General features: G+C 41.2%; 1 protein-coding gene across 2 annotated transcripts in view; it reads right to left on the bottom strand.

Moving 5' to 3' along the window:
• The window catches only part of itpr2 (inositol 1,4,5-trisphosphate receptor, type 2), a 55,541-nt gene that overhangs the window by 8,606 nt on the left and 23,025 nt on the right, over window positions 1-23,910 (bottom strand). The window contains exons 36-55 of one of the 2 annotated variants that reach the window (XM_069162430.1): window positions 23,478-23,620; window positions 22,917-23,025; window positions 12,689-12,809; window positions 12,225-12,412; window positions 11,966-12,140; window positions 10,937-11,190; window positions 10,650-10,850; window positions 10,069-10,179; window positions 9,571-9,666; window positions 9,365-9,484; window positions 8,027-8,161; window positions 7,723-7,915; window positions 7,407-7,532; window positions 5,359-5,534; window positions 5,086-5,250; window positions 4,791-4,974; window positions 3,129-3,215; window positions 1,935-2,056; window positions 1,557-1,722; window positions 1,308-1,468 (exon numbers count right to left, since the gene is read on the bottom strand). In XM_069162430.1, the coding sequence (XP_069018531.1) occupies window positions 1,308-1,468; window positions 1,557-1,722; window positions 1,935-2,056; window positions 3,129-3,215; window positions 4,791-4,974; window positions 5,086-5,250; window positions 5,359-5,534; window positions 7,407-7,532; window positions 7,723-7,915; window positions 8,027-8,161; window positions 9,365-9,484; window positions 9,571-9,666; window positions 10,069-10,179; window positions 10,650-10,850; window positions 10,937-11,190; window positions 11,966-12,140; window positions 12,225-12,412; window positions 12,689-12,809; window positions 22,917-23,025; window positions 23,478-23,620 (3,033 nt within the window). The remainder of the gene's footprint in view (window positions 1-1,307; window positions 1,469-1,556; window positions 1,723-1,934; window positions 2,057-3,128; window positions 3,216-4,790; window positions 4,975-5,085; window positions 5,251-5,358; window positions 5,535-7,406; window positions 7,533-7,722; window positions 7,916-8,026; window positions 8,162-9,364; window positions 9,485-9,570; window positions 9,667-10,068; window positions 10,180-10,649; window positions 10,851-10,936; window positions 11,191-11,965; window positions 12,141-12,224; window positions 12,413-12,688; window positions 12,810-22,916; window positions 23,026-23,477; window positions 23,621-23,910) is intronic. The other variant, XM_069162431.1, reaches the window with a different exon arrangement.

Raw genomic sequence — 23,910 nt, 5'->3', positions numbered from 1 at the left:
GTTTGTTATGCAAATTGCTCATTACAATGCAACCATTCTTATGCCCATCACGGCCAAATGTTAATCACAAAATGTGCCATTGTGCTCCGAGGCTTCATTTGAATCCATTAACCTAACAGCAACACCTTAAGTTGCCCTTACATCCTTCAACTTCTTGTCTGTGTGTCAGTGTAGCAAGTTGGTGCATTGATGATAATAAGGCTGGACTGGGTTTAATTACTATTTAACCATACTGTGTCCCAGCAGGTTAGGAGCTCAGCATAGTGACGACTACCTGAGCACAGAGACCCGTCTCTCTCCAGCAGTGAAGGGAAGGAGAATAAATTGGGATGCCTGGCACAGGCCTGGAGGCTCGGTCTCATTTTTCGATTGCTTGTCTGCTGTAGAGGATCACGCTTCTGTAGCACACTGTGCAAGTCTGCTTACTAAGGAAGGCTAGAAAACTTTAAGAACTCCAACACTGAGACATCTGTATGCTCATCTGCTTGGTACAGCTTGCCAACAAAATATGAATTAGGGGGTGAAATGAATGTGTTTGTTGTCCATATGTTCCTGGAATAATAAATAGGGGCTTGGGTGTGTTTATGTGCTTGTGTGCCATCTTAAAAATGGTTCAGTTTCAAATTCCGAAATCATCACACGGTTGTACTCTTTAAAAACACCAAATATATACCTCGTATTGTAACTAGGGATGGGTACCAAAATTTGGTATTAATTGGAACTGGTACCAGAACATCTCAGAGCAGGGGCGGATCATTAAGTGATGTGGGGGCAGCAGGTAAACTACTGCCGCTAAAAATACTGTCAAAGAAAAAGTCCTGTTTAAAACAATGCTGCTGCAGTTTCCTACTCAAAAATGTTAATTTATATACAGTACATGATGTGGTGTTTTTTCTCTTAAAAAAACAAAAAAGAAACAATCAAAGTATCATTAGAGTATTGACTCAATAAGCAGCACAAGTAAGAGTAGCAGTATCATTAAAATCCCTCAACCGTATAGAAAGAAGACATTTTATTTTTTTCCGCCAAAGAAGTGATAATCAAATAATCATTCAATCTTGTCACATCTTTACATGTCATTTCTTTGTTTTTTGCAACAAATTCTTGAGAGTATTATCGATAAGTGGTATCACTATCAGTATTGGTATCAATAAAATCCTAACAATACTCATCCCTAATTGTAACTAAAACAGTATTTTGAATGCAGAACAGCTTGTGTGATGCAACATTCAAGGTGCATTAAACTGCCTTAAAAAGACAGTGTAAAACTGTTTCCTGTGTGTGTAGTGTGTATTTGGTCTACTAACTGCAATCATCTGGGCCACGTAGCTCTCAGGTCCAGTGTACTCGGTCGGATCCTTCACCCTCACGAGGACCAGGAAGTAAAGGTAGTGCCACATGCTGTGTTCGGATTTGATGTGCTCCTCAAAGGACACCGTCTTGTTGTCAAACTTGTCCCTTTCCAACCCTGCAAGACATTATTTCAATTAACTGTAAATTCTTCCAAATATACCGTTTATTCTATCATTTTCATGCGATCACATAGCTGTACACACCACAGATGAAACAGGTGGTTTTGAGGATCTCCTCCTTCCTCTGTTTCTCACTCCTTAAGTCCGCAAACGTGTCAATGATTACTCCAAAGATGAGGTTAAGAACAATAATGATGACGACGAAGAAGAAGAGAAGGTCGTAAACCACTCGGGCCGCAAACAGAGGCTCCTGTTTGGAGAGGTTACAGGTACAATACGGAGAACATGATTAACTGTAACTTAACCATATATACAGTTGTTATATTTTCATCTTAAACAGAGCACACAACACAAATACAATTTTCATATAGTTCATGTCAATTCAAATGACCGTCGTGTATAGAAAAAATGCTCTATTAAGAAAACAGACTATTCAATTTGTTCATTTCAAAGTTGTCCTACGTCTTTGGAGGGTCTCCTGAGAATGTCTCCCACACCTCCTCCATTACGCAGTCCCTGGTTCAACACAGTGATTATACACATGAGCAGAGTGTCGCACACCCGTTCTATCCCGTCATCTTCATCTAAGACAAGACACAGACAGAGAACAACATGTGAATGGCAAAAACAGACAGAGTCCCACAGACACTATTACAATGAAAAGAGAATTTATTATTAAAGGAATATATTATAAAGGGTAAAGATGCAGTATTGGCTGCTAAATATCTACATGTGTTCCAGCTAAATATACAACACTTGTGTTTTGTAGAGGGGCCCTATAAATGCAGATGTCTGTCACTGAAAGAGTGAGGGATAAAGCTGCACTACTGGTCAGCTAAATGCCATGACTTCCTGTATCCATTTCAAATTAAAAGCCTTTGTTTAAAGTTAAAAGCCGTATAGCATTTCATATAGGATATAGCTTTATTTATTTTTTTAATAGGAGCTTTTCTTTTTCGTCACTATGTTTTGCTGATTTAAAGATAAAAGACTCAACTGGACGTTTTCACTATTACAACATTTGATAATTTTTTTTCTCATAAGGTCAGTCTGAATTTAACTGAACTGAATAAAACAAAACTGAACTAAGAGAACTCAAATTAAGGAAAAAAACAACAACCTTATTTTATTCAGGTACAGTCTGACAGAACAAAATTATCATTCAGCCGACTCTGATGGATGACTGATTATAAAACATCTTCGCATCCTTCACTCCCTCAAATGTGTGAATAAACTGAAAAAAATATATAAAATGCACATATACTGTTTATAAATAAAGTCATGCACAGCATGAGTACTGAGGAAAAAGAGGAGGTGAAGGTTGTGGACGAGATCACGTGTGTGCCCCTATAGTGCAGGTGATCCATGGAGACACACGAGAACAAACAGGTGTGTGAGTCACCCCCTCTGCCTCATCAAGTTTCTTTGTGTGCACGCCTCAGTGTGTATCTGTGTGTAACAATGCATGACTGTTTGCGTGCCTCAGTGTGTGTGTTTGTGTGTGAGTAACCTTTCAGGAACCAACTACTGCCAGAAAGGTCACATACATACACACCCACAACCCCGGTCAAACCACAAAATCTTAAAACATGTCCACTCAACAGTGACTTTCATTATGGGAAACATATGCTGATCTAATTTTACCATAAAACTTACCAGGAACTGATTTTGATGTTGAAATAGGGCAGCTGTCTTTCAAACATGAGTCTGAAACTCCACTGTTGCTCAATAAATCCCTTTTTCCTTTAAAAAAAAAAAAAAAAAAAAAAAAAAAAAAAAAAAAAAGAAGAGCAAAATGGGATTTAATGTGTTTTTGGCTAATGCTAACAGCACTGAAAATTTCAATGAGAGATGATGATTAAATTGTGCTCCTGCATAAAAATGTCTTCACGCTAATTCTAATCAGCAACGGTAAAATCAGCAAGAAAGATATAGTCAAACATTATGTAAACTGAGGCAGCAGCTGCTGGGTGGGCGGTGAAGTGTTGCTGAAAAAAATCGGAACAAATCATTTGCACATCGGCAAAGCCCTGAGCAGCAGAGGAGCTGTATTGCCTGCGTGTGATCAGCTCAGGCAGACAGGCAGACAGGCAGAAGGAGAACTGTAAACCTGGGCCAGAGTGTCACCAAAGGGGCCCTCCTCCCTGACAGTCTGGAGCACAGAGTGACATGCGGAAGAGGAAGATGAACAGAGTTTGGTACAGGGGGGTCTGAGGAGCGATGCAGGGGTCACAACCCCACGGTGGAAACAGTGTGGACAGGGTGCCCCTCAGCCTTTATGGAGCTCCAGCTGTATCTCAACTCAGCTCTCAGCTAACATACAGACAGGCGTGAGCCCAGCTGGTTATATAACCCACCACTGTTCTGCTGTGTCTGCTGCGCTCTATTCAGCAAAACACAGGATGGTGCGGCCACCAGGTTATGCAACAGGTGCAACATGTGCTGGCAGGATGTCCTCCTGACCGTCGGTGCCGGAGCTCATTAACACACCCACACTCTCCAGAGTGTTTTCAAAATATATGTATGGGTTTGTATATACAAGATACTGTACATGTTGTACAATTTTTTTTTTTTTATGTAGAAATTGTATATGTGCAAACACTGATTTGACCATTTTTACGAAGAAATTGTAAAGCAAAAAAGCAAAAAAAAAAAGGTTTACATATAAATTTACATACATTTAAATGATGAATCAACTATCGTAGTGTTTAATTAATTAATTTTGAGTCTAAAATCCTTGATGGTTCAGACGTTTCTGTCCCACATGTTGAATAGTTTGTGTACAGCCATCAACTGCCACCTCTGCCAGTCTGTATCAGTATTCTTCGCTTGAGGTCTGAAACTCGTTTCTAGGAAGTACAATCTGAGTTGTTTACAGGTTCAAGAAAAAGAAAAACAGCTCACAAACAACACACAGATGTTCATGACAGTGTTGTAAAATAGCACAAGTTTAAAATGTTTGAGGTTAACTCCAGTTCTATTCAGGAAAAGAGTAGCCAGGGCATAACAGATATAATACATTAACTGAAAGTATAAAGTACAACTTTACTTCTCTCTGGAGAATGAGGAAAACTATTTTTGGTCTGTTTATACAGTACAGACTCAAGGGAAATAAAGGGACATAGAGGACAACATACATACGAATGTCCCTAGCTGGGCTTGAAAGGGAGACGTTGCAATTACATGGGCTGCTTGAATAATTCTGTTCATTACATTGTACTGATGCTCACTTTATCGATCAATCATGTACCTGTTTAAGACAAGAGGTCCGGTAACAGTGATGCCTTGAAGTGTTTTTTAAGTTTAATGTGTTCTGACCTGGTGCAGGAAGCCGGTCAACCTCCATGCGGAAGTCGTCCTTGAGGAAGAGGAAGCCGATGATGGAGAAAAAGTAGACAAGAAAGATGGCCAGAACAGCTGTCAGAATAATGGAGCGTCCGTTTCTCGTCACACTCTTTATCACGTTGAGCAGCGTCTCCTCTCGGATCACCAGGTCGAACAGCTGTGAAGAAATATCAGCATCAGAGACATCAGAAATTATTCAAAACAATAAATTAATAATTAAGTGATGCACTGGTAATCATTCAGTCCCAGTGCAAAGCTGGTTTCTTACCAAAAAGCTGTAGAAGAACTCGTGCACAAAGAGGCCCAGGACGCAGATGATGGCATAGCCCAAATGGTAGATAAAGAGCATGTCCATCACAACTGCTTTGTAGCCTCGAGTGAATGTTCCCTGGTTGCCCACAAAACTTACAAGAAAGACTAACTTGTTGAATAACTGAAAAAAGAATGAAAAAATGTCAGGGATAAAAACAAAAGTGTAAAGTTGATGTATGAAAAGGCACAAACAGGAATGTCCTTTAACAACATTTTTTCCATCACTTACATTGATAGTGCCCAGCAACAACAGAGCAGGGCCGAGGCCCATAGTGTAGATGGCGCGCACAATGAGGGAGACCAGGAAGAAGAGGATGCCCCACGGCTTGGGTAAGACTGGAAGTAAGAGGGTGAAGACCCCCAATGCCACCCACAGTGAGATATTCCAGAAAGGAGACAAGATGCCTAGGTAGAAGAATACACCGTTGAACAAGGGACAACACATCAATGCTTTGAAATGTGGCATTTCTCTAATGAATTATTCACCTGAGCTAAGAGCTTAAGTTAGCACACACTGTCAAAGGCAACACTTTAAAATGTCAAACAGAGGTCCATAGGGACCTCATCAGTCAAAACAGCCATCTCTTCTTCAGCTCACAAAGTAAGCCAACAAAGTGAAGCTCAAGACTCTTTAGGAAACTGCAACACGATTTATTGAGGAAGATGGATTTCAGGGAAACATTATAACACTTACGTTTTCTGTACCCCACAAAAAACACATATATCTGCATATTTCAGGAAGTCTTACCATTTCATCACACCGCAACACTAACAAACCTTATTTTGCTCACGTGTATTGGGTACAAAAAAGTGAGTAACTGATATGGGTGTCAATGTGGTTCACATTTGACTAAAGCTGAAGTCAAGTTTTCTAACACTGCAGATTAACGTCACATAAAGAGATGAAGTGTGAATGTAGGAAAAAGGAATACATGTTACTTAAATCCTCTGCACTCCCACACTGGTGTTTTGTCTTAATCTGTCTGATTAGATCTCAGGGTAAAGCTGGGTGGAGCCACGCAGGGAATACGATGACGGCAGCAATCTCCACGAACCAATAAACATGATTAAAGTCCAAGTTGTCGCACATCGAAAGGTGCAACCAGAGAGTAAGGAGGATTTCATTAAAAAATACACTCCCACATTGTCCTGAACAGAAGTGTGATAGGCACATGAGGGAAAACACAGGTGTGGGTGGAGTGTAGGTGTGTCAGGCCTTTAAATAAATTGACCTCAGGTGACACAGGGTAACCATCTTTAAACATCAACACAGTGATAATTAATGGTAACTATACAGCTCCATAAAATACTCTTATCAAACTGTTTATTCACTTAAAATAAATAAATACAAACTGCACTCTTGGGTCACAATAAATTTGTAGTTTTAATAGTCAATAGATTTATTTTAAAGGGATTTATGTTTTGGGTATTTATTTTATTACTCAGGACAAATGGGCACGTGGCAGCACCCAACCCATCGGCCATCGCGTCGCCCAAGTCAGTCGATTTTTAATGGAAAAGGCTGGGAATTAGTACAGGCCAAGGGCAACACTATTACACAGACCTGTATATAACTAATTATTTCATTAGTATAAAAAAAATCTTTTAAAATTTGTCTGGAATCAACATCAGTGTTGAAGTTCGTTGTGCTGCAGCTTCAGCACAAGTTAACACTACCAAATAGCAGTTTAACTTAATGGATGCTGCAGTATACTGACACATAATGTCTAAAGACAGATGTGTAAGGACTGGATGTTATGTCTCGATTATTTACCAGTCTGTCTGCTGTAAAGCTGGGCTCCAGACAAAGTCAGCACTTCTACTCCCAAAAAACATATCAGCTGTGTAAAAATGGTGGATAATGAAAACAGTACATTTAGTGAAAAATGGACCATGAAGTGTGTATTGGCCAATGTTCCATCTTTAAAACTTAAGATAATAAAATGTTTTCATCATTCCTGTTGAATACTACTAATGACTGTGTTTGCATTTAAATTAAAGAGATAAGGAAGTGTTTAATTAAAATGAAGCGGTTTTATTTTTCTTCTCTGTTTTCTCTGGTGAGTTAATTCGATTTTATTTCAGCACCGAGGGCTGTCCCTACAATAACCTACAGAGCCTTGTACACAATGCAAAACAAGTACTGTGTTATTGGTTTGATCATGGTTGTATTGATTATTATGTGGTAAACTTATCTCTACATTTGATCTCAAACAAATGTTATTTTTTACCTTTTCAGTGCAACTTGCATATAAATATAAATGACAAAATTCTCACCCTCATCTCCATCGTCACCAAAGGGGTAGAACACAGCGACAGCGATGTTGAGCAGACAGGCCAGGTAGAAGGAGATGCTCCCCCACAGAGAGATGTGGCGTGACAGGCAGAACATAGCTTTATTTTCTGTGCAAACATAACAGAAGGCTTAAGTACGGGCACACAAGTTCAGAACACACTGAAGGCCTGTCAATTTACTGTGGAAATAAATTAACCAGACTATTTGGATGGTATTCATGATTTACCATCCTGCAGCCTGCTTCCGCTGCCACCATCATTATTTCCCAAGCACTGGATTCAGAGTGTAAAGACTTACTACGGATCTTCTTCTGCCATCTCATCTCATTGTAGAGGTTGTCAAACTGCTGGAAGAAGTCGTTGACCTTGCTGCCTTGGTCGTCTCTCTCAGTGGTGGTGAAAACGCGTACCTTGGACTCATCAGTGAGGTACTCGCAGATATTAGGGACTGGAAACACAATCTGTTCCATGGTGCGATCGCAACGCACAATCTGGCAACAAATTATTCCGCATTACAGGTTTCAGGTATCCTTTTTTATGGCAGAGAGGAACTGTTGTAAAAAGTTTTAGACTTTGTGAGGATGAATTATAATGATGTTTACCTCTATCTGAGCTGTGTGATTGGCATAGTAATGAAGAGCATCATCCTCCTCATATTCTGGGTCCACCCCGCTCCCCAGCCCCAACCCCGACCCCGGCCTCAGGCTCTGCTGCAAGATCTTATTGTGTCTGGCCAACTAAGAAACATAAAGAAAACACATCGTTTAATTCAGTTTTAACCAGTACAACACATGACATGAAAATAAGTATGTACCATGTATGTATATAACCATTCTTCCAAGTTATAGTTTTAGAGTCCCTGTGATTATAGATTGATAATATCAGATATTGCTGTTTGTTTTGCTTAGAATTTAGTCTTTTTCTCTTTTTCGCTGTTTTTCTTTTTATGTACATTTGACTGACCATTTTTTCTGCTTCTCTGGGAGACTGACATTCACCTTAACTGTGTACAATACAAAAGAAGGATAATATAACAAATCCCATGTGACAATAAAAGACGGCTTCTAATAGCGGAATGTAATCGAAACTGTACTTTGAGTTTGGATGTTTTTTGTTCTTTGTTTGTTTTTAGCTTATTTTTTGGAAAAAAGTTTTACTCATCTATTTATTTGAATTACTGTATGTAATTGTAGAAAAGGGAAAATAAATATAAAGAGTTTATGGAAATCTCCTTCAGCCAAAAAAATATATTAACAGTTGTTTACTCTTCACATTTCTATTGTCGACTTTTTAATCATTTACTTCTATGAATTTATTGACTCATTATTTATTTCATACAACTGCCCTGAAAATAAAATACCAAGATAATATATTCAAAACATACTTGAGAAGTTCATGTCTAAGTTTATGTCATCAGTCATTGTGTGTTTTTCTCAGGCCAAAAAGAAAAGAAAAAAAAAACAACCTTCCTCATCATGGTGAAACTTGTCTGATGGGTAGACAAAAATATCCTGTCTGACACTTGACTCTAAAGAGGCAGAAGTGAAAACATGCTGGGCCTGGTCTGCCCTCTCCAACTTACATAAACTGTAGACAAAGACTGAGACACAATATAACACAACTTCTTGCTCAGGGGAACAATACTCCTGTTTCGGTTCTTCATTCTCAACAACCTGGACAAGACAGACCGAATTTATTTAGTAGCGCAGAGATTACCTGCCTCAAACTCCTTAACCCGACCTGTCTGTAGAACCAGTGTCACATCATGAAAACTAATTTTAGAAAACTGTCAGAGCAGTTCATTCACAGAGGAGCGGTCTTCAATCACTTAGCTCTCCTGCAGTGCATGGCTAAGAGGTCAGCAGGAGGTCGGTCAGACAGAGGAAATGCTGTAATGACTCAGTCACAGACAAATACAAGCTCAGGCTATGTTTCATTACCTGGTGGGCCAGGATGTAAATGTTGTGTCCGACGTCTTTGGGTTTGATCAGGTCTCCAGCACTGTCCTCGTCCTCCTCACTATCCAGACCCTGCGTGTAGGCTTCCTTCATGACATCCACCTGAAGCACAACAGTTAAGAAAAATCTCAGACTTTACATGGGACCTAACTAAGTATGGTCTATGTATGTGTTTAAACAAAACGTACCAGTTCGGTGGGTCTCATCTTGTAGAGAATCTTCTCTGCGTTCTCGCTGTCATGTCGGCTCTCCATGATAGCCAACAGGAGTTTGGAGGCGTTGTTCTACAACACAAGACTCCACCAGTGAGCTTTAATATTTTGATCAAACGCAAACTATATAGCTGAGGGATTAAGGAGTTAATGACTCAACAGATTTAGCAAGATCAATCCATTTGAATGTTGTAATCTGACTAAAGAGCTGTAACACAAAATATAGGCACTAAACATCAGATCATCTCTACAGAAAAATACGGCTCCATCTATTGCCTAAAACATACCGAATTTATTTGCCATATTGCTCTTTTGAACACCGGAATTAACCAAATTACCTCCAGTTATCTTGCTGCAAGTCTCCAGCACTTTAGATAATGAATACTATAAACAGCAAGTTGTAAGCATATTTAAGGTAATGGCTGTGCATTATGGCGGGACGCCTCTCAGGTTTCTCAAACACCTACTGCTCACCTTGAGCTCCAGCACCAAGTCCAGCCGATCCTTCCCGAGGGGGTTGATGGAGTTGACAATCAGTGCTATAATGATGTCAATGCCATTTGACTCATGCCTGGCTATACAGGTCTGGAAAGGAACAAGGGAAATACAGTGGTTAGTGTTGAGGACATGGGACATAATTATAATTCATAAGAGGAAAAGTTTCTGTACTTAAATAGTATACAAACTATATTAAAAGCTGATTATTATAAAACCTCTGTGTGTTGTACATTGTATAACAATTGACAGCAATCAATCATATTTTTGAATGCAAGAAATTACACAATTCAAATGACCTGTATCACAACAAACAAGTTTAGTTTTTCTGGATTTTTTTTGTCTGACAACTCATAAATGAAATGTTTTACACTTTCTATAATGAATATTCTTTGGGTCAAGCCATAACACCAATAAAGAACAAAAAACAAAAACAAAAACAAAAAAAATCAACTGATATAGACTCTCATATCATTGTATTGATATTAAATTAATATATTGGCTACTTAACTATCTGCTAACCCTTGTATCTGTTCTCAACTCTCCAGTCATCCACCCACCTGGTTTTCATGGCAGGGTCCCTGGCAGTACTCAGTAATGGTTTCCAGGGTTTGGCGAACCAGATCCACATTACTCTTATTTATATAAAGTCCCAGCAGCCCAAGGCCTCCAGTGGTGCTCCCGCAAATGCAGTCCAGGAACTGAAGAGTCTCACACACCAGATTGTAGTTAGTCTTGTTGTTCTGATTGCGCAGAAAGTTCTGGAGTCAGAGCAGAAAAACAGAAGTCAATCAGCAGTCCGTGTAGCAGTGGTTAGACTTTGAAGGTTCTCGAGGAGTTCCTGTACCTGCAGGTCTGAATTGTGGTTCTCACAGAGCAGCTGTAGGTAACGTAGGATTGGTTTCATTATGGTGATGGCTGGGCTCATTTGAGTTTCCTCTAAGGCCTCCTCCGCCTCGATTATCTCACTGTTCTGGCCGAGTCCTTCAAGGTCGGGGTCCAGCTCCTTTTTGAATGCGCGGAAGGCCTTTGAGGTGACTGAGGAGGCGTCCTTTAGCTGCCCTCGCATGTCCTCCCTCATGTGAAGCCTTGCGTCTTTCCCTACAAGGGATCACGCATGGAGGATTAAACACCACAGTTCACTGTTTAATTACTCCACAGTACAGGAACAACTGGCAGAGGATGGGTCTTTGCAAAAGGATAGAAGTGCACAATTTTACATGATATACATAACGGTTACCATTTTGCAAGTGACAAATTAAAAACAATAAAATCAAGAGACCCCCTTGACGAGAGGGCAACTATTGAGTGGGGTTCTGCAGCATGAAAGCACACAATCTTGATACAATGGCCTTTTGATAGGCTTGTGATGTGGGCCGTCACATGGCCTCTGACATGTGACTGCAGGAGCAGGGAACAACAGTCTGCACAGAGGTCAGCAGAGCAACAAAGATCACTCTGGATTTATCTGTCACTATCATTTTAAACCTGAGGCCGAACTGAACTTCAGGACCTCCATTAATATTTTCGAGTCCTAATTGAGTGTGTGACTTTAAACTCACCCCAGCTCTGTTTCTATGGCAATGCCTGGCTGTGCCCAGGACATGACCTGTATGACTCAGTATGTCACTTTTTAAATGCTCGTCTCCAAGTACCTCTGACATTATTACGTTTATTCACTCTAAATGAATTTTACTGACTTACTTGCAGCTTAGTTTTGGCAGTTTAACAGAGGTTTGCTGCATGTTCCAGATGGCACAGGTAACAAATATTTTCTTGCCATATTTGGGACTTAAGCCAAGGAACCATGATGTGTTGGTCATAATTAAATAAATAGAATACAGAAAAGTCAAGATGCATCATTATTGAACTGTACCTTTCTTGAACCTGATGATGTCACTGTCATCATCCCTTTTTCTGCAGCTGAGTTCAAACATGTTGACGGACACGGTGGCTCGAATCTCCTGCTGGGCCAAACGCATGCGGTCATAGAAAACCTTGAAGAACCTCTCAGACTTCTTCTGCTTGTACAACTGGTTGTAAAACGAGTTCTGGATGGAAGACAGAGCAGTGATGAGCATAAATAACCAAAAGCATGAAGGGGAAAAAGGGATATGAGCGTCCGTGTAGCCCACCTGTGTCTGTGTGTTACCACCCTGGAGAAGAGCGATGCCCAGCAGGATGCTCTCCTCAAACACCCGGTCATTCTTGGTGTTGACAATGAGGTCAATGACCAGCTCTGAGGCCCCAACGTTGTCCAAGAGACACTGGATCTCCACCATACTGCTGCCGGGCTTGTCAGAGTCCAGCATGGGAGAACCTCCTGCAGAGATTTAATATAAACATTTTATAAAACCCATACGACTACACACATTATGGATATTCATATTCTAATCTACTATATTCCACAACTGTCTGGACCTAATACTTATGTATATTTATGTGTTGCTTTAGGAATCTCTTTAACCAGATTCAAAGGCTGCCTGCGATTGTCAAACATCTCCTAAGAAACAGATTGCTGTCATGTTAGTTACTGTTGTTTCCTCGGCAGTGAGTAGCTATTGCAGTGTCTGCTGGGTTTATTTGGGGTTCTCAGTACCTCCAGATGACGGCTTGACAAAGCCGCCAGATGAGCCGTTTCCACTCCCAAGCTCACACTTGGAGAGAAGCTTTTGATTTCCAAAGTAGCGTGTGAGAAGAATCTTTCTTAAATCATTTCCCTGTGGAGACAGAAATCATAATGTTAAATCCATATCACAGCCTGACAGAGTGCCAGTCTAGAAACTTGTATTTTTTTGTAAGCCATAACCATAAAAATGGTATAAAAATTCAGGGCAAATGTTAACAAATGTCCCATCCAAGAGAACATTTGTGGTGAGGTGTGTATACACTGGTATGAAATCTACCCAATCATCCCTTAGAGGGCCGAGCAGATTTCATTTCATTCCACCTAATAGGAGAGATCGCCATCATGCCATGATTTCTGTCTTGATGGGAGCAATGGCTTGCAGGACCACAATGATCTTATCAACAAAGAAATTGGCGCTTTAGAGAGTATGATAGCAAAAGTGTTGTCCAATAACTTGATCCTAACTGAGTATTTATGAGGAAACCTGAGATTGCAGCTGGGACGTATTATGAGAGAAGCTATCATAAATGATTAGAAAAGGTTATTTTAAGAGTTTTATAATTAGAAAAGTCTTTCCTGAAATCCTCTACGTAGCTGTTTTCTTTTTTCTATTTAGACTTTTTTAGATCAAGACAAGCTTTCCCTGTCTTACTTAACTTTACAGCTGTACAGTGTGTACAAAATGTGCCACCTTCACTACAAACACTTAAGTGAAAATGAGGGAGACTGTACAGAACGCAGTCATTTGTGTAATGGTTGATATATATGTCGGAAATAATATCTTGCACAAAACCAGTTTTCTTCTAGCAGCGTGTTTATTTAAGGACTGCATTTATTTTCGTTCCATCTCTAATAAACATCTGTGCGTCTTTTGTGACATTTGACAAGGATGAGATGAAGATATTCACGGAGATAATCTCCTACAGTGGTTGTGTAATCGAAGTCCGAGTGATTGACAGCTGGATGACTTTCATTGTGTTTGTCACTACCTATTTTTATTGTGCAACGGGGCGGGGGGTGGGAGGGGGGTGAAGGATAGGCAGATGGACGGATGGATGAATGGCATATACAGAATGTATGAATACTAAGGGTGGTAGCATCCGTTTCTATGGCAACGTAACAACACAAAATGGCCTTGTTTTGATGATATCATCACCGTTATTTATCCCCCAACTGGAAGGACAAATGAAAAGACAGATAAATAGATTGATGGAAGGGTGGAGCAAAAAAAAAAAAAAAAAAAAAAAAAATGTATGGACTGCAAGGGGCCCACCTATGCTTTCCATGGAAACATGTTAGCAGGCCGAACAGCCTTCCTCTGCGATGCAGGTGGCCATCGAATTACCTGAAATACGTAATGTACTACAGCTTCCCAGGAGATACAGTTTTCATGAAGCTTATGCAAATAGTGGTGACGAGGTGTTAAACCAGGTTGATAATGATTTTTTTTAGGCTGTTTATGATGTTGTGGAGCAACTTAGATCTTAAACAATTAGTCAATTAATCAATTTAGTCAATCTTTATCAACTGTTTATGGTGTCATTTTCATCAATAATGAATCATTCAATCAACAACAACAATCAGTTGTTTATGAAATAGAATGTGACTATATCATTGATTAAATATCTGTTGGCTTTGTATCATTGGTCAACCAAAACAGGCAATCTCGAGAGATCACCTGGGGCTCTGGGAACCTGTGATGGGCATTTTATTTGACTCAGATTAGAGCAAAATAATTCATGCTCAGATTAACATCATAAAAATAATCATACAGTCATAAATGTTGACATTTGTTCTTTATCATATGCCATAATTTTGCAGTGTTTGTGACTGATGCACTGGCAATTATCATTTGTGTAGGTGCCTTTGAAGGTGTTGTTTACACTAGTTGCTTCTTACAGTAATTTGCACGTAGCAAAACTGTAATGTAGCACAGGAGTCTCTGCTAAAACTGAAGCGGAACAAAAGAAAAATAATGGTCACTTTTGATGGTATATTATGTTTCAAACTGCACCCTCCAGAAAAAGACCATCAATACTTTGGACAACAAGAGCAATAAGCGATCAGACAAATGAGGCACCTCCATGCCTGACCACGAAAAGACTGGCCAGGTACAGACCAGCTAAAGACTCCCAAACTAAGTGCAATGAAGAGCAAAGATGTGGAGGAGCACGTGCAGCTGATGCTCCCTGTGTCAGTAAACACTCCATCTCATCTGCAGTCAGCAGAGACACTTGTCTGCCTGCACTGTCTGGATGAGCCGTCTCACAGACACACACACAGAGACACACAAACACAAACACACACACACACACACACACACACACACACACAGCACGCTTTTTGAACTGAAGGTGAGGATCCATTGAGCCGGCTTCTCTCATCTCCACACAGAAATACACAGACACACTCTGCAACTCCAAACTCAGGACTACAGGCAACACATCCCAATGCACGCTCTTTGACTGATTGCAGATTGAATCATGTTTGAATTCACATTTCCCCTTTTCTGACAGAGGACGTGTTGGTTTTTCTGCTCTCAAATACCAGCAGGGGGAAGGTGAAAGGGGATAGGGTGACAGTTTTTTTTTTCTCTTGGTCGCCTCTACTTCGGGCAATGCAGTCTGCTGGCTAAATCTGCAGAGAGAGTGAGAGTGAGAGAGAGAGAGAGAGAGAGAGAGAGAGAGAGGGAGCGAGAGAGAGAGAGAGAGAGAGAGAGAGAGAGGAGGGGAGGGGAGGGGATGGGAGGTAGGATGGCGGTTGAGGAGAGTCAGCCTGACTCATCTGCTTGCTGCTGCATTGACGAGAAAAACTCCAGTCAGGTGATGTAAGAGCCACGAGAAAGAAGGAGAGATAGGAATAGAGGTAGAAGAACCGAAAGCAGTAAGAGGAGGTGGAGGGGGGGTGTAGGAGGAGGAGGAGAGGAACAAATAAAACCCAGCAAGGAGCAGACAGTCATGGTGTTTTAAAATGTGCACCGGCACGCCACACTGCGGCTATGGTGTCCAAGCCGGGGACGAGCTGCCGATCGCCCCCCTCCGCCGGCATCTTCTCTCTCTCTCACGCGCACGCGCGCGCACACACACACACACACACACACACACACACACACACACACACACACACACACACACACACACACACACACACACACACACGCCCCGCCCCGCCTCCAGACTTCTCGCAGCTCAGCTATCTGCAGATCTCTCTTACTCCCAAGAGAAGCATGGATAAAAAGACAAAGACACAGCATGCCCTGTGCTACTTTAGGTGGTCTGAAAACTCACGCGGGCAGCGGAGGGCAGCACTAGCTATAAAACCAGGACAGACAGTGCCAGGAATGGGTGGAGAGTCTCGAATTGCAGAAGGGTCAGATAAGGCTGACTGTAGCAGACACTCAGTCAACAAACAAGGACAACGTTTCCCCCCCCAAAAAAAGGTTGAGATTGGAGGGGTGGGGATGGGTTGCTAATAGTTCTCAAGTAAACTGTTATACAGCACAGTTTCCCCTATTGGCCATGTGAGTCGAACAACTTTGCTATCAGGCAGCAACATTAAACTCCCTGCAGAAACACCTTCTGTTGCTGTTGTGGTTTAGCTCATGAGACTAAAACTCCAACTGAAATTTAATCTGATCATGTATAGAGAGAGTAAAAGCGTGAGTTGCATGTTATCTAATAAAAGCTTCGGTTGTCTCTAAAGAAGGTTTGAAACTTGAGGGAAAATGAAAAGCTTAAAGTTGGGGCCTTCTGTAACATAATACATATCCATATCAATGTGTTTTGCAAGGTTTTCTCACCATGGGACTTACTTCATGAATAGGAGCAAAAATAAGGAAGACACGCACAGTCACATTATCCTGCTGTTTTAGTACAAACACAGCAGGAATGTGAAGATAGACAGAAAAAACAGCGATGTGTGGAGATACAGGCAGTTTTAGAGCTACCACTGATGATACTCAGATCATGTCATCTGCTTTTTTCTGAGAATTTGTTGGCTCATGACCTTGGGATTTCAAAAATTATGGCTAGAACCTCTATATACAGAGGGGATAAACAGCTTGAATTAGCATTATATACTGCTACCGCTAATTACAAGGTGAATTATTGATAAGGCACTTTATTGCTCGGCTGTGCTAAGCTACATTAGGCTATGTTAAATCAAGTTAGGCTTAAAATGTGCTTGCTTTTCACTGATCCTTCTGAATGATATGAAACGTGTACATGTAGATCTGCAGCTTTGAAGAGAGAGACTAAAGTCTACAGATGTTACGTGCATCTGATGGAATCCTGCAAAAGACACGAGCATCACGTGCTGCCATTTACAGCGTCTTTAAGTTGCAATTCCACAGCACATGAAATGCTTTTACCCAACAAACAAGCACATCAGCAAAACAAATTAAGCCCACATGTGAGAGCAATTGGTGATACTGATTCAGGGAAATACAAGACCAGCAGCGTAAACAAGCACTAAACGGTCTGCTCAGCAAAGGCCTTACTGTTAACTGGTGGGTTCACTGTGGAAGTATACGTGTTATTCTCTATCATCATTAAGCACTGATTGTGTTTATTCAGAAGTTGATGATGACAAATAGTTGGCTGGCAAGTAAGGTCTGTTTTGGCTCCACTACAGCTCAAGCATTTAAAGTGGATATATTAAGAAGAACTTAAAATAATATTTTTTCTCTGGCTTTATGTTGCTGGTCTTTCTGACAGTCAGTCGTTCCACCACTTGGATCCAGCTATGGAAGAATTCAACAGAAATGAAATGGATCATCATTAAATATGGTACAAACATTCATGGATCTCAGGGCATTAGTCCGTATGACTTTGATAATCCCCTGACTTTTCATCTAGCGCTTCCAGCAGATCAAAGTTTCCATTTATTCTGTAAAATATCTCAACACCTACTAGATTAATTGATACCACAATGTATACACATTTATAGTTCTTAACTGACTGATATCTACGTTGCCACCATGAGGTTTATGGTTTTGAGTGACGGTGTCAAAAACTGTTGCATTAATTGCCATGATTTACATCTACAAAGCCATTTTTGGGATAAACCTTTCAGCCTATGTCTGTTCCCTTCTCTGTTTCAGCTCTGGTAGTTTTTAGCTATGCTCCTCCTAGTGCTTGCTTTGAATGTATCCTGGGTTCTGACAGATCTGGGGAAAACTGCCTTTTCCTACTCTGCACCGTTGGACATGAAATACTTTTACAAAATGATCTATTAAACACACTTGTATCCATTGTTGAATTTAGGGACATCATAATGTCAGGTATGTGGTTGCTTTTCTTAAGAGGTCACTGGGTTTAAATAGCTGTGCCACTGTTAATCACGGATATTGTATATTATGTTGTGTATGCTGCATTAGATTTATGTTTGTGAGTTTTTATGACTACTACCCTGGTCAGGTTATGTTTGGCAAAAAGATTTTGGATCTCAAAGGGATTTACTGTTAAGTAAAAGTAAAATAAATAAAAATGAAATTTGACATCTAGACATTCATGTCCCTCGAGGGATAATAATGCTTTTGATCCCCTGCCTTTAATTTTGTGAAAATGTCAGGTCAACACCAGAGTAAAACACTGTGGTTTGTAACATAAGGATTAGTAGCATTTAGCTAAAGCGTTTTACAGCTAAAGGTGTGAACACTATTTTCACGTGAGTTACTGTAACAAAAGGTTACGTGCAGCTGTGTGCATTACCAAAATTGGAAGCTCGAAGCAATCATTCAGAAAACAAAATTGCAATTCATATCATTCATCCTCTCGCCTGTCATGTGCCTCTGAGCACAAGTGACCTAACTCGCATGCAATCAGATTCGAATAACAAACTATGAACTATGTCGAAACACTGTTCACAATGACAATTAATCTCATTCATAGTGGCCTTCACATGCATGAGACTCTGACCACATGGCCTCAACATTTTCACACACTGAAAAAAATGACATTCAGGAAAGAAGCTTATTTGAGAATAGTTAATTTTCTTTCACAACAAAAGAATAAAAGTTGTCGAGCACCGAATGTGCAAGAATATGTGGCTTTTTTCATTGCATTGATTTGTCATAGTAAGGTACTGAAGCTATTATTCTGCTGGAGCTGACAGGAAAAAGTCTGACTAATGCACTTGACAGTCTAGTTTTAAGCATCTTCAACTTGAATTTCTAACAATTCATTGCTTACCTGAAGAATCTAAGCCATTTTTAAAACAATTTTTTAGGTTTGACAATTTTTTTGTAGTGGCTAGATTTTGCGTCATAAAAATGTATCAAGTCATTTTTTTTCAAATGATCACATTTCTCTATAGTTAAGAAAATTGTTTTGTTTCTTTTTTGAGGTTAGTTGTTGCAGGGCAAGTGTTTTTTTTACAAGATGTCTCCCTCCTCGAGAGCATGAAATAGTGTTCCAGGTCTGAAGGCATTTCTACACAGCATACGCAGACTTCTGACTTCCTGTGCCCAGTCACGGTCAGACCAGACAGACAACATGTGCTAATCCCTCATCACCATGGTAACCAAAGCATAAAGCTCGCCTAACAGACACCTGACAGATAGATTGAGGGGAGTGAGGACAAGAAGAAGGAAGGACAACCTCTTTAGCACAAATTCAGGTAGTAAAACAAACTGCATATTCGAAATAGATTTCCACATATATAGTTATACTTTTTTGATATTATATAAAAAGGCATTGAGAGTCCATATTTTGTATGAACATTTTCGACCTCTAACTTTCTGACTTGACTCAGCATGCTGTGTCAGCCTGAATTCAGTCAAAGGTCAATCTGAACGAGGTACCCAGGAGGTCATATGGCTTTCTGCCTGCCTGCCTTGCCTTGCCTGCCTGACCTTGCTCAATTTAGAAAACTTGAGCTATGGTCCACCATGACCCCCATCAGTAGACAAACAAACAGGGAAAAACCCTGCAGGATGAGCTCACCCAGGGACAGCCAGTGTGGCACTGCACGCTTTGGAGAGTGTGTGTGTGTGTGTGTGTGTGTGTGTGTGTGTGTGTGTGTGTGTGTGTGTGTGTGTGTGCCTGATAGAGGCTTTCCGTCTACATGCGTTCGTGTGATGCGCTTAGCATCGAGAGGGTGGTAATCTGTAAATCTGCTTTGCCTTGGGCAGGTGGTGTGAAACTTGGCAAGCAAGAAAGAAAGAGGGAGACAGGGAGAGACAGACGGTCAGAAAGACAGACAACGTGTGAATGACAGGGATGAGTGTGAAAGAGAGGGAGGAAAGAGAAAGCGTGTGAGATTGGTTTAATATTACATAACTGGCTTTTTAAGTCCTCTGTAAACAAGAGGACATGCTTACATATACATACATATGACACCATACATAAGCATGAATCTATTCAAAGGAATAACCTCTAAAATACACACATTAAAATAATCATCCAAAGTTGCTGTCAGTTGTAATTGTGTTAAAGGATACAGATATTTTATATTGTTCTTATTGTCAACAAATCCCATAAAAGGGCTAAAACCAACAATATACTGATCCTATTAGCAACTATTGTCTGTTTAGCCAAAGGCTTATACAGTATATCTTCCTCTGTTAACAGACTGTCATTGTTGTCCAAAAAGTATTGTAAACACATAAATGAGCCAGACTGTTGGACAGGCCATTATGGTCCTGCATTACAATGAACGTGAGCACTGTCATATATTTTAAGTCATTTAGTATTCACTGGCACAAAGTGAACTCTTTGTTGAGTGACGTTAAATACTACAGCGCCCAGATGTTTTAGATAATTACTACATACTTGTGATGCATCTTTCAGATCGTCAGATTTACGTGTTCAGTCGCAACAAACGACTCAGAAGCGGAATACCAACAGATTATTGGCTATGGGTTTTCAATGGATTTCTTTAGAATAAAAAAAAAAGTAGAAAATAATGCCAGCTTTATCCTTTAAAAAACAAAGAAAAGAAATTAAATACAAGTCTACAATGTCATTTTATTCAACTTTACTGTTGTGTCATGTTTGAAGAAAGTATCAGTGTGCATCAAACACTTTTTCCAAGTCTATTTTCACCATCGACATCTGCAGGGCAAGTGGGAGCACAAACATTTATGAAGCGGTCCTCATCTGACAGCCAAAACAAGGCAGTTTTGCTGAAGTGCAGCATTAAGAGCCAACACATCTATGCACTATGACTGCAGATCGTGCCCCACCAGCCCTCCTGGCATGACCTAGGCAAATGCATAGCAGGGCCTGAGTGGGACGAGAGGGAAGCAGGAATAGAAAATAACTTGGGCGGCAGACAGAACGTGATAGACTGAGACAAAGCATGGAGGGAGCAAAGGAGGGAGAGAGAGGCAGCAAGCGGACAGAAGAGTGAGTGTAAGGAGGGAGAGAGGGAAGGGAAGGAGGGAGGGAGAGAGGGAAGGAGGGAGGGAGAGAGGGAGGGAGGCAGGGAGGGAGAGAGGGAAGGAGGGGGAGGGAGGGCGGGAGGGAAAGCGGGAGGGAGGGAGGGAGGGAGGGAGGGAGGGAGGGAGGGAGAACGTGATGGTCCACGTGACGCTGGCTCAGCCACTGCAGGCTGTTACGTAAGCGCACCTCCTGCCCTGTCTCCTCATGGACTGAGCAGACTCTGCTTCTCTCCAATCCCTCACCCTGCAGCCGCTGCCCACTTTTTTTTTTCCCTTCCACTCACATGGCTCCTCACATGGCTGCCTGCCTCCCTCCCTCCCTCCTTCCCTCCCTCCCTTTCTCTCACTCTCCTCCACCCACTCATTGCACCCCAGGGGAGCCACCAACCTCTGCTGCCTATGCTGTCACTCTCTCTCTCTCTCTCCTTCTGGTTTTGTCTGTCTGTCTCTCCCTCTCTCATTATTTCCATCAATCGTTTTCTTCTCCCCCCCCTCCTCTCTCTCGTGCAGTGAGGCTGCAGCTCCACACTCAGGGCTGCATGGATATGACAGAGAGGCCACAAATACATGCTTGAGCACACTCACGCACACCTACACAAACTGACATTTCACATATCGTTACCAAACTGTCTGGCTTCTCGAATGCGCCAAGCTGCTTTTGAACAGTGACTGTTTTTCCACTTTAAATTCTTTAGATCTCGTTCCACACAACTGTTGAATCATTTGCCTTTTAAAAACAAACAAAAAACAAAACAGCTCGGCTGACAGACACAAGAGTCCAACACAAAAACGTAAAACAAATCTGTGAGTCCTCAAGCAGCTGTAAGTGACAGTGGTTGCCATGCACTATATTGAGAAAGGCAATCCTTACAGTGTTACTAATGCAATTACGCCGAAAGAGACAATGAAGACACATACGCACGTTCTATTTTAATAAGTCGTGCTCTGGTGCTACAACAACAGCCCTTGGTAGGATGACATTGTGAGCTAAAAATAATCATATTTGTATGAAATCCCACACGGCAGAGGACAGTAACATATGCTTTCCCATAGTTTACATAGGGAGAGTGTAAAGTACAATACATCGAGCTCCAAATAATGCAAAACAATGGACGATTCTTTGGAGTTGCTGTATTTACAAACACTTCATGAAGTCTTGGAGTGGATTGGAGCAGCACATTCAGAGTGAATTTCACAGTGACGCCTTCTGTCATCACACTGCCGGACCAAACACTCCTAAAACCTACAAGTTGACAGACCTGACTTTTGTACTTGGCTCCCTCACTTGTGTGTGCACACAAACACAAACACGCACATGCAGCCACCTCCTTAAGTCTCCTACACCAATTCTTGTCATTCACTTTCCAGGCCTCTGGCTGAGAGGGGGTGCAGCAGGGCACAGGCTCCTGTGCCCCCGACTCACTCACTGCAGTAGTGATTTGTTTGTTCAGTGCTTGCCCCCCCCCCCCCCTCCCTTCCTTCCTCCTTCCTATTCCCCCTCTCAGTGTGAGTGTGTCCTCAAGTGCCTCCCTGTCTTATGTAACATAGAAAAGCCCACAGCATACTGATGAGGGGAGTCTGGGCTCTGGGCCGACAGACCTGGGAGAAAACAAGGAGTACACTGCACTGCTGATAGGGGTACGGCACTGCTGGCACATGTTGACAGGGATAAATGCACAGAACATTTTTAGATATTTTCATCGAATTAATGTGTCTTTAAAAGCAACAGTGTGTATGAGGCACGACAACCATTTTCTTATAGAAACCTGATGTCTTTTTCTCAAGGTGATGAATCATTACAGGTCAAGTACTTACAGATTCCTGAAAGCATTCCTTTTTGTCAAGCATCTCTCTGAGTGTCTGCAGGATCTTGATGCACAGCTTTTCCTCTTTGTCCATAAGCTTCTTGGTGTGTTTGATTAGTCTGGCAGAGGGACAAAGAGGCATGCTGTATCATTTACAGCTATTTCCCGCTAATGCAGTCTCTGGCTCACAAAACAAAGCAATGCTTTATTGATCACCACGGGTGAAATGTCCCTTTCTGTTCTCCACAGAGGTCGGACAGAAACAGTGGAGAAACTGCACCTCTGGAGGTTTGATAATGTAAACTATATATTTTTTTTATTATGTATATTATATTATAAACACCTTACATATTAGTCCACTGCCAGGGATACGATCAATTCACAGTTTTTCTTAACATATTTTTCACCGTTAGATTCAAACTCATTTAACCTCAATGCACCACATCAGCCATGCTGGTGTGGTGCAGTCTGCCCTGTAGCCAGACTGTTGCTTTAAAATGTGGCTTCTGGGCCTTCAGAAGTGGGTGATGTGCTCTTTGTTCTTTACATGGATTATGGACAGCCATCTTACTTGGACATGAAAGCTCCACTCTCACAGCGTAACCGAGCGGCCTCTGGAAACAGCAGCTCAGGGCTGTGAAGAACATCTACCAGCACAGAAAACTCTGACTGAACCTTCGGACTGAACTGCTCCTCCAGACAGGAAACAACCCCCTGTATCACAGACAGACACACATAAATTAATAAATGCTATCCCAGAGGCTGATAATGCTGATGAACATAAATACATAAAGCCTTCAAAGTCTACATCTTGGATCAGTCCACCACTTTGGCCCAGACTTAAATATCTCCACTAATATTGGCTGTATTGCCTTGAAGTTTTCATCATTCATCTCCCCCTCAGGATAAATTGTAATAACATTAGAGATCGCTTAATATTTAATCTAGCACCATCATAACGTAAATTTTTCATTTGCCTAAAATTTAACACTTTACGAGCATGT

The sequence above is a fragment of the Embiotoca jacksoni genome, unplaced genomic scaffold (genome assembly GCF_022577435.1).
Source record: "Embiotoca jacksoni isolate LCO1_2020_lvr unplaced genomic scaffold, fEmbJac1.0.p SCAF_3, whole genome shotgun sequence".
NCBI classification, from domain to species: domain Eukaryota; kingdom Metazoa; phylum Chordata; class Actinopteri; family Embiotocidae; genus Embiotoca; species Embiotoca jacksoni.
This window is presented reverse-complemented; position numbering and strand designations above follow the sequence as displayed.